Source organism: Limulus polyphemus, unplaced genomic scaffold (genome assembly GCF_000517525.1).
Source record: "Limulus polyphemus unplaced genomic scaffold, Limulus_polyphemus-2.1.2 Scaffold9396, whole genome shotgun sequence".
Classification (NCBI taxonomy): Eukaryota; Metazoa; Arthropoda; class Merostomata; order Xiphosura; family Limulidae; genus Limulus; species Limulus polyphemus.
In genome coordinates this window covers 9988-20272 of record NW_013675006.1, presented here as the reverse complement: position 1 = coordinate 20272, position 10285 = coordinate 9988, and the positions used below count along the sequence as shown (strand labels likewise).

The 10285-nt window shown below is 32.8% G+C and overlaps 1 protein-coding gene across 1 annotated transcript; it reads right to left on the bottom strand.

Annotated features, from left to right (window-relative positions):
- Positions 1-4995: 4995 nt before the first annotated feature.
- Positions 4996-9116, bottom strand: LOC111083405. The gene is made up of 5 exons (XM_022379912.1): positions 8972-9116; positions 8470-8549; positions 7592-7696; positions 6220-6313; positions 4996-5150 (listed from the first exon to the last, which is right to left on the bottom strand). Exons 1-4 carry the CDS (start codon positions 9060-9062, stop codon positions 6224-6226), a joined length of 366 nt encoding a protein of 121 aa, XP_022235620.1. The 5' UTR covers positions 9063-9116; the 3' UTR covers positions 4996-5150; positions 6220-6223.
- Positions 9117-10285: the final 1169 nt, after the last annotated feature.

Here is a 10285-nt window from a genome sequence, read left to right as displayed (position 1 = left end):
AACCCCTGATTTTAGCGTTGTAAGTTCGTAGAACCGAGACACATCATGGAAACAAATAATTTAGTTATCTGTGTCTGTTCCTGTGTATCACTAAAATCTCCGCTAGTAAAAAAAAAAAAAGATAAGCATTATACTTGCCAACATAGGAATTTTTAACCTGACACCGTAAATAACGGCTGTGTGTGTGACCGTTTTTATCCCATCTCATATAATTCCATAGCCTGTACAATATCACACACACATAATTGACACCATGCACTTTTCGGTATACATAACACAGAGACAGGGACTGTTCCGGGACGTTTTGCAAGTTTGAACGTGGTGTCGAAGTATATGTAAGATGTCAGAACGCCGTCAGTTAAAGGGATCTTTAGGGAGGGGAGGTTATAGACTGCTGGAAGTTTGGAAAATCAGTATTTGAAATGCCCACAGTATTCTGTAATGCGCGTTTGACCTTTACTGAAGTCACTCAACAGTATTATAGGAATCTTATGGTAAAATTAATGATACAGTTAAGGTCAATAATGCACAGACTGAGCGTGACAAACATTCGCATATTAAGAATATCATCTTTGCAACTAATGTACTGATGTTATCGTTCACAGCGTGGCCATGTATAAAGGTACAAAAAACTATCCCGTCTCTGACAGAATATACAAATCGTACATCATCTTCCAGAAAACTCGGGAGACATTTCGTAAAGCCCTTTAGCACTGGAGCTACCTACGATTGTTCACGAATTTTATGGAGAAGTTATTAAAGCCACGTATACGCATTTTCAAAGTTGGCATGATGTAGATGTGGAGGTTGGAATGTGAATAAATAAAACGTGATTGCGTCTTTCGAAGTGTGAAGTATTGTAGTAGCGATGTTATGGCGTATCTTGTATTCTATGCATTTGGCAAGGGATCTATCTGTGAAGACGGCATATCTAAATGTTTGTAGGTATATCAAGCAGGAGGAGGGGGAATATTCAAATATAAAAAACACAACCTTTCAGCTAAGTACTTCACTCTAATGGGGCTCTCCAGCGGAGAAGCAGAAAGGCTTATAACATTAAAAAGTAGATTCCGATACCCATGGTGGGCACAGCACAGATAATCGATTGTGTAGCTTTGCGCTTAACAACAAAGAAACAAATACTCTATTGGGGATTTTACATGAAAAATAGAGAAATTGAAATGAACTTTGTTGAAATCTACTGCGAAAGGTCACTATATAATATTAGCCTGATCTCCTGATCGGAATTTAGGTCTTTGTGACCTAGGAGGGTCAGGTACTCTGAGACCTCTTCCTCCCAAATATAATATTAGGTTTATTTGTTTGTTTGTTTTTGAATTTCGCGCAAAGCTACACGAGAGCTATCTGCGCTAGCCGTCCCTAACTTAGCAGTGTAAGACTAGAGGGAAGGCAGCTAGTCATCACCACCCACCGCCAACTCTTGGGCTACTCTTTTACCAACGAATAGTGGGATTGACAGTCACATTATAACTCCCCCACGGCTGAAAGGGCGAGCATGTTTGGTGGGACTTTGCCCACCACGGGGATCGAAACCTCAGTCTTGCCGCTGAGCCACTGGGGACGTGTATGTATGATAAAAGTAATGTATATATATATATATATATCAATTACTGAAAATGAAGCCTCACAAATTGAATAAAAAATGGAGTGCTTTTACTTCACCAATATTTGTTTTATAGCAGCTGACTGGTTACAAGGGCGCTAACAATTAGGATAAGATATTATTATGTCGTCACTATTACACTAGTTGTTGACGTTCTGGTTCTTTACTTCAACATGCATCTTGAAACCTAGTTTGTAACAAAGATTGTTTTACAATCATCAAACTTTACTGTTAATCGCTGTATTACTTGATGTGAATTTAATTTTTTTATTATTTAGAGAGATTTTTCAAAGGAATAGTAAGAAGTGTATATATTTGAGTATTTAGTGAAAGTTCCACACATTTTCATAATCTCCACTTCCTTTTACGTGTTGGTCGGCATGGCCAGGTGGGTAAGGCGCTCGACTCGCAATTTGAGGGTCGCGAGTTCGAATCCCCGTCACACCGAACATGCTCGCCCTTTCAGCCGTGGGGGAGTTATAATGTGACGGTCAATCCCACTATTCGTTGGTAAAAGAGTAGCCCAAGAGTTGGCGGTGGGTGGTGATGACTAGCTGCCTTCCCTCTAGTCTTACACTGCTAAATTAGGGACGGCTAGCGCAGATAGCCCTCGTGTAGCTTTGCACGAAATTAAAAAAAACAAACAATCCTTTTACGTGCTTTACATTAAGTATATCGTTTCATTTATTTATTGTGCGTAATAAAGAAGATTTCCAAAGCGTATTGATAGTTAAGCAGAGAGTTAAATGTTACTATGTGTGTTTTCCTTAACTAAATTACTATCTATTTTATGTAGCATGCATTTTTTACCAAATAAATGTTACATTTATTTATTTATTTATTGTTGTTTTAAAGGTTCAACAGTAGCATTTATTATACGTGAATAAAATTCGGCGTAAACCATGATGAAAATTTCTCGTGACAAGGATCGTTTCCAGCAAAATACTGAACATTAAAATAAAAATAACTATTTGGATCTCTAATCTCAAGATCATAACGCCTATCGACATAAAAATAAGTAACGAAGCATAATTATAATTGTTCGTGTAGTAACGAAAGACTATTTACAGTTCAATTATTCCTTTTCTTGGACACAACGAACTCCCTAATCAATGCAATAAAGAACCAAAAACTACGTTTTATTGACTTTTCAAAGTATAACCTATCAAAAGCTTTAATAACTACAGTAACTGTATTTCTCTCTGTGAAGCGTAAATGTTGCCCGGCATGGCCAGGTGGATAAGGCGCTCGACTCACAATCTGAGGGTCGCGGGTTCGAATCCGCACACAGATAGTCCATTGTGTAGCTATGTGCTTAACAACTACCATACCAACCTTGTACACATACAAAAGTGATAATAGTCCACTGGTTATTTGTAAAAGGCGAACGGTGTGGACGTGTATAAAAATAGTTTATTATTTACAAACAAGAAAATAGTTTGCAAACAGTAATATAAATAGTTCATGTAAAGAAGAGAGTCTGATCATTTTACTAAATGTCACTGTCTAGCGTGAAATGTATTCATTCTCTCTCTCTCTTTGTTAGGGCCTGGCATAACTTTGTAGTAAGGGCACTCGACTCACAACCTGCGGGTGCGAATCACGTCACCGATCTTGCTCGCCCTTTCAGCTATGGGGACGTTATAATTTATCGGTCAATCTAATTATTCTTTGTTAAAAGAGTAGCCCAAAAGTTAACAGACAAGCTGCATTTCCCCTATTCCATTACTTTAAAATTAGGGACGACTCTAGCGCATATAAGGCCTCGAATAGCTTTGCGCGAAATTCAACAAACTCTTTTTGTTATTATTATTTATACACTGCAAGATTTGTTTATTCTAATGTTCTGTATTTGTTAAATTTCTATAACAGTTGTATATCAAAATTTATAATTATTTTGTATTATTTACCAAAAACAGAAAATTTAAGAATGAATGTTTTATAGAAACTCACATTGCTATGTTTTGTAATTAAAGCGTTTTTATTAAAGAACATATACGAAATAAGTTAGTTTACCCTTAAAGTAGAAGACAATGTCGTTGTGCCAACTGACATTAAAAATCTTTATTTTTATAGTTCCGACATGACGTGCACATATTAAAAAAAAATATATTTATTTTAATTTTGACAATTTTGAATTCAAGTTGCGCAAATTGTATTACCATCAAGTTCTTATTTATGATCTTGAATCTGAGCATAACTTAGAAAGCTATAATTTCAATTTTCACATAAGTACCTCTACCTGTTTATAACAGTGGCGTATTTTTAACTGGTTAACTTGTAAGTGAAATTATAACTACTTTAATTCTTTAAGATAGTCTCCTGATGGATAAATTGTAAGATTAGGGATTTACAACGCAAAATTTACGGTTTGATTCCCTACAGCCGATAGCCTACTGTGTAGGTTAACGTTAAAAACATCATGAAGATGAAAAATGTTACAAGTATACAAAAGCGTTAAACTAATAATTGAGTTAAAAACCTCACACGTTTATTAGTAAAATTATATTGAAGTACAGTTTGTGATCTAAACAATTTATCTAATTTTAAATAATTAATTTATTGACTTCTTGTGTGTGTTAAAGAACTTTGTGTGAACTACATTCTGACCTTTAATAATTCATTTTTCTAAGATGTCAGATTTTATAATTACATTTATTTTTTATTTCATTTCTGTGTATGTACAAACTGATTATTTACATATTTATTTATTTCATTAACATCATTGTAAAAGAGTTCACTAGTTAACGATTTGGGCCAAAAGATCGTTTTTAGAAGAACATAAACTGATCTTTGACTTCTTATTTTTTTCTTAACTTTGACGTGTATTTCAGAGAACAGTAGCTATTTAATATAGATTCAAAAGCGAGTTTACTTGTAATAATTTTTAACTATAAGTATGGACTATTTTAATACATCAAAACATCAGGTTTTGATACCCGCGGTGAGCAGTTCGTTAATAGCTCATTGATTAACTTTGAACTTAACAATGAACAAATAAGTTGTTTTATAACATGAAACTATTTTAGCCACGGTTCGTTCTTGGGTGAAAAAACTTTCTTGAACACATTAATGAAAAAGGTCTAAGTACAGATTATGAACTTTACAGACATATGTAATTTTCAAATGTGCTTATTTGTACTTTTCAACACTTGTAAGAGAATATATTTTTATTTGTTGAAATGCTCTGTGTCATAAGAACTTAGGAGACCTTTTTAATTTATAAAAAAGAAAGACTGGATTTTTTTCTTTGTACAATGTATTAAAATACCACAACATCTATTTAAATAGAGGATCAAAATCACACCGTATACTCTTAGCTTCATCACAAATTAAAAACAATATTTAATAAATCACTACAAGTTCAACAGTTTTGCTGCTTTATAAGAGTTTTATTTTCGAGATAAAGGTATATGAGAGTTAAACATATCCCCCCCCCCAAAGGAAACCATGAGAGATTCAGATTATTATATTATAGGTAATATGTAGATGCTGGTCTTCGTCAGCTGTTAGCGATCCTTTGAAGCTGTAAATATAAATTACATTAAGATAGTTAAGAACTAATGTGACATCACTTGGGATAGACCTATTAACATTTCATTCAATGTATAAGTCAAATCATTTAATACCGATTGTAGAAGAAAATACATTTAAAAACTAACCAATAATTGAAAACGAAAATAAGGACATAACATCTTTGGACATAAACAGGGCACAGTTGTCTTTGGTGTCCAATAAACGTATAACTTTCATTGTCTCGGAATTATTATTATAAAGTGTAGTGTACCTAAAGCTTTATAGCTAGGGTTACCTGTGCTATTCTGTATAAAATCCTTATATAGTTATTACTATTCTGTTTGGTTGCTTTAGAATGTAACAATCTATCTAGAGTGGGTACACTTTGACTTTCTGTAATAGTATTACGTTTTTTATATGTGCATGTCTTTTTAATTATTTAACAATTTGTAAGAAACATACGACTAAATATTTTATTTTCCTTTCAAGAAGGGAAAAAGCTTTAATAACGATAATGTATTTTGTTGTTAGTTTCATTTGAAAAATTATTGTAAAAGTAAAAAAGAAAATTTAAACACCTCAAACGAAAACAGTGAAGGAACTGAATATCTCAATTTTAGTGGAATGTTGAATTTTAGTTATAACATTTCAAATGTAGAGTGCTTTACGAAACTGGCATTATTTTAAAAATAACGCATTAAAAGAAGTAAAATCTAAGTGGCAACCTTAATAAATAACTTCATATTTTCATAACATAAGCCAATTTGGAAAAATAAAAAAAATACTTATAGCGCTAATCTACTATTTTACAAAAACAAAATGAAGCAGATTAGTTAAGAATATTTGCAATATATCTTACTGGTATTCTTTACTTGAACTGAAACTTGTGATACATGAATAGTTACTACAGCGTCTAATCGTTATACAACACCTTACGTTATCAGACACTACACACATTTTTTAGATTTCTTGTAAAGACTGTTGTTTATACACGTTGCAGCACATGAGATATTTAAGTCCTGCGACAGTTGTTTAATTTAATTTTAACATATTGGTACATTTTATCCTTATTAACTTACCTCTTCAGAAACAGTTCTTAATCGTTTCAGTGAGAGTATATTCTGAATCCTCGTGGGCTTCTAAAAATTTCCCATTCATACATTTTCTCACTTCCTGCAGGCATTGGTAAATAAAACTTAATGTTAGTTAAGATTTTACGAGATTAAAAGTTTCAGCAAGCATAAAATGCATTTGTGTAAAGCTATAAAATTGAGTTATAGTTCTCTAATAGACATATATCACATATCTTATTCTCCTTTAGTCTACTGAGTGACTGTGAAGTTACTTCTTGCATTTCATTACTTATATTACATATGTTAGCGGGAATTAAGAATAAATACACATGTAGTTGGGAGACACATTTCCAGAGCTTTAAGATTTGTTCCTCCTGAATTTTGCTAAATTCTGCCCTACGTGCTATTTTCTGAGGAAGGGTCCGATAATTTCGTATCTTACCTAGCATTTCTATGTGTGAGTAACAGGGAAGGGGCGGGGTCTGCTTTACGACTGTCACGTGAGGCAATGATATTTATTGTAATCTAATTTTGCAATTGCTCAGCTACACCTAATTTTGCAAATTTTTCATTTTAATACAGACCATTTTACTCTTAAATTCTACATTGAACTTATCAGTCGATCGTTAACTCAGCGATATGATTATGAACTTATAACGCTAAAATCCGGAGTTTGATTCGCCACAGAGGACACAGCGCAATTATCCCATTGTGTAGCTTTGAGTTTAACAACAAAACACAACTAGTCGGTCAACCAGTGTTCTGTTTGTTAATTATTAAGAAACTATTTGTTGTTATACTAATTCACATACACTTCCATTCTACATGTGACAGTTCTTGTCTTTGTATACTAGGCCCTTGAATCACTATTATCGTGGTGATCAGGTAACTGTGTGCTACGTTTATCCGTGTAATACCATAGTTATATATATTGCTGTGTTTATCATTAATCAAGTAAATAGTTAAGTATAGTTAAATAAATAATCACTTTAACGGACATTTCAAGCCTAAACATCACAACGTTTGAAAAGCATCAATTCCTGTAAAAATCAATTTTGATTGGAAAGATGCGTTTTACATATACCGCAGACAAGTCTTGAAATAAACCAATTGAAACGTCTACACTCTAAGCAAAACTGCTCGATTAAGTCTTCATTGTCAAGCATTAAACAAACAAAAACACATGTTACGAACTGCCAAATAAAAGTTTATTTAGACTGAATCCTCATTTCTACGAATTGTCTAATACTTTGTTTAATCGCACAAAGATACCTATATATGTATATAAAATAATTATGTTTCTGTACAACATCCTAAAATAAAGTTTGGTTATGAAAGCAGAGATAAAAGACAAAATGATATTATATGTAATCATCACCTGAGCATCCGCTTCTTTTTCTTTGCTACACATTACTTTGAAGAAGTCAGCCAGATTCTTGTTAGGAAACTTTGAACTTTCACACTCTCGAATTGCAGCTGGAAACTTGAGATAAAAAATACTTTCTGATACATCACCTTTGACATTATCTTCTAAGACTTTGTTTTCATACTATTTAATTGTATGCTTATATTCGTGTATCAGGAACAGCAGAATTGTCCTAAATTGTATTACAACTATTTTCAAATATGCTTCTCTTCTGTTTGTTTACAATAAACTTCATATGGATATTTAGGCATAAACTTCTGCTTATAAACTGAAAATATGCAACATTATAGAACAAGAGACAGAGAATTGAAAACATAACTAAAAGAAATGAAATTAAAATCACATCATACTAGATTTGTGAGTTATGTCTAAACATATATATCAGTGTGATGAAATATTCGTCAATACTATGGTGTAATTTACTGAACAAAATAGTCTATGTTTATGACAGGACTTCCTTTTCCAACCTTAAACTTTATCAAATGTCATCAGAAATTGAAAATGTTTTGTTTCTAAACGTTGCAAATCCAAGCTTTTAACTTGCCATGAAAATTTTTCCCGATTTAAAAGTTTGGAAAAAAAGAAAATTTGTTAAAATATTTTCATATCGTACTTGAATGTATACTTGTTAAAACACTTGTTTCTTAGAATTATCTGCGTCAAATTAACCCTTGATATAGATGCAATTTTTAATACAATTTGTATATGAAGAAGGTCTTTTACTGAAGAGACGATCAGTTAAATTTAGCAGATTCACGTTAGCAAAACATCAACAAAATTAACAAAAAATCATTTTTCATAAAATGAATCATAATACTACAAACACCTACCCATTCTTTCTTTCCACGAAACATTTCTTGGAAGCACTTTCTCACCTCGTTAATTTTTTGAGGATTCTCCTCTTTCATTTCTGTATAAAAGAAAAGCATGTTTGAGTGTATAAAGAATATATTTTTCTAATGTTACCAATAAGCTTTTGTTAAAATACTTTGTTTAAAAAGGAAAAAGATATCGTATCTCAGTCAGATCATTCTAGAAGTTGATGTATAACCCAAATGAAAGATGTTTGTTGAAGTTTTCAAAACTGACGTTCAACCTGCTACTGTTACTTAAAATTGCATTGGGACTAATAAGAAAAATTCAGTCTTTTCTGAAGCGTAGTAAATCAGTTGTGTATATGATGAAGCTTTGCTTTAATGTCTTATCCTAGTTTTCTACTGGTTTATTTTTGGCTTTTGTTTATTAAGTATAAACATGAAACGAGAACATCTATTTGAATAATACAATAGTTTAATATCTTGTACATCAAAAACAAATTGAAAATGAACTTACTACACATCAGTTGCCAACCTATATCTATAGTATTGCCTTTCGTCATCGCCAGGCTTACGAGTACAACAAGAGCCGCAAATAAAACTTTCATGTTGAGAATGTTGCTGTTTTTAATGAAGATTTCAGCTTAGAAAACCCTTTTTATATCATTCATCCAACATCTTCTAGCCAATAATTTCACGTAATTTCTTATTATTCTAAAATTATTAGCTTTCCTAGTATGTCAACCAATCGTTGCAAGCCTCTTTTCGTATTGGACAAACCGATAAACATAGGTTCCCTCCCTTAGTGGAATAAGATCACGTGACGTAAGTCTGTTTGTCTGCAGTTTCATTCCTTCTGGAAGCTCCATTTTGGTTTATCGCGTTATACCTATTACAGGTTGGAAGAGCTGTTTGCGGATACATCCACCAGAAGTAAATATAATACACGCGAATAGTGCGTATATTTTAATCTCACGAATTATATAAAGATGTTAAAATAAAATATTACTAAAGTGTAGCTAAATAACGCTAAGTTTAAATCGTCCTTGTTTAACCGCTAAGACGCTTGCTAAAATATTTATTTGATTTATTTTAATATATTTCTTTTTTTTGCTCATCTTTCATATTTAATATTAATTTTCCTACATAAATAATTTATATTATACAGTTATACTCCACACATGTGTATCATAGTAATATTTAAAGGCCTAAATAAGTATATGCACGCGACTTTGGTATACATTCTTTGCTATCGTTCGTTTCCCCCTCGGTAAACACAGCAGATAACCCGATGTGGCTTTGCTATAAAACACACACACATACTTTGCTATCGACTACTTCGAGAAGTTGGCTGAAGCTTATCCATTGGTCAATACTTTGGCACAGTCCATCGCTGAAGTTGTGGTGGACTACTGGATAGCACGACTTGGGAACACTTTAGGAAATTCATATGGATCAGGGAGCCAATTGTTCCCTGGGTGTTGTAAAGTGTTAGTTGTGGTGAATACTTACACTTCACCTTATCATCCCTTGTCAGGTTGTTTAGCAGAACAGGTAATATGGACTTCCAAGTATATGTGTGTGCCAAGTTTGTTGATCCTGAATGGAATGAATACTTGCCATATATCATGCTCACTGTTGACATATTGTGTGGTCCTCTCTCATAAGCAGACTCCTCTCCATCTTCGTAGTAATACACAAAGTATTTAAGGTCTAAAGAAGTATATGCGTATTTAACAATATAAAAGCAGAAGAAGAAGAACTATAACAAGTCGGTAAAGGAAAGGACGTATCACTGTGGATATTTTGTGATATTTTACAGCAACAGCTT

Bases quoted from the DNA above. Each gene is read 5' to 3' on its own strand.
- LOC111083405 (XM_022379912.1), bottom strand. From the start codon at position 9,062: ATGAAAGTTTTATTTGCGGCTCTTGTTGTACTCGTAAGCCTGGCGATG. The intron at 7,697-8,469 runs GTAGGTGTTTGT...TTTTATCTCAAG, and splicing joins TTCGTGGAAAGAAAGAATGG to TTTCCAGCTGCAATTCGAGA. The intron at 6,314-7,591 runs GTGATGATTACA...CAATGCCTGCAG, and splicing joins AAAAAGAAGCGGATGCTCAG to GAAGTGAGAAAATGTATGAA.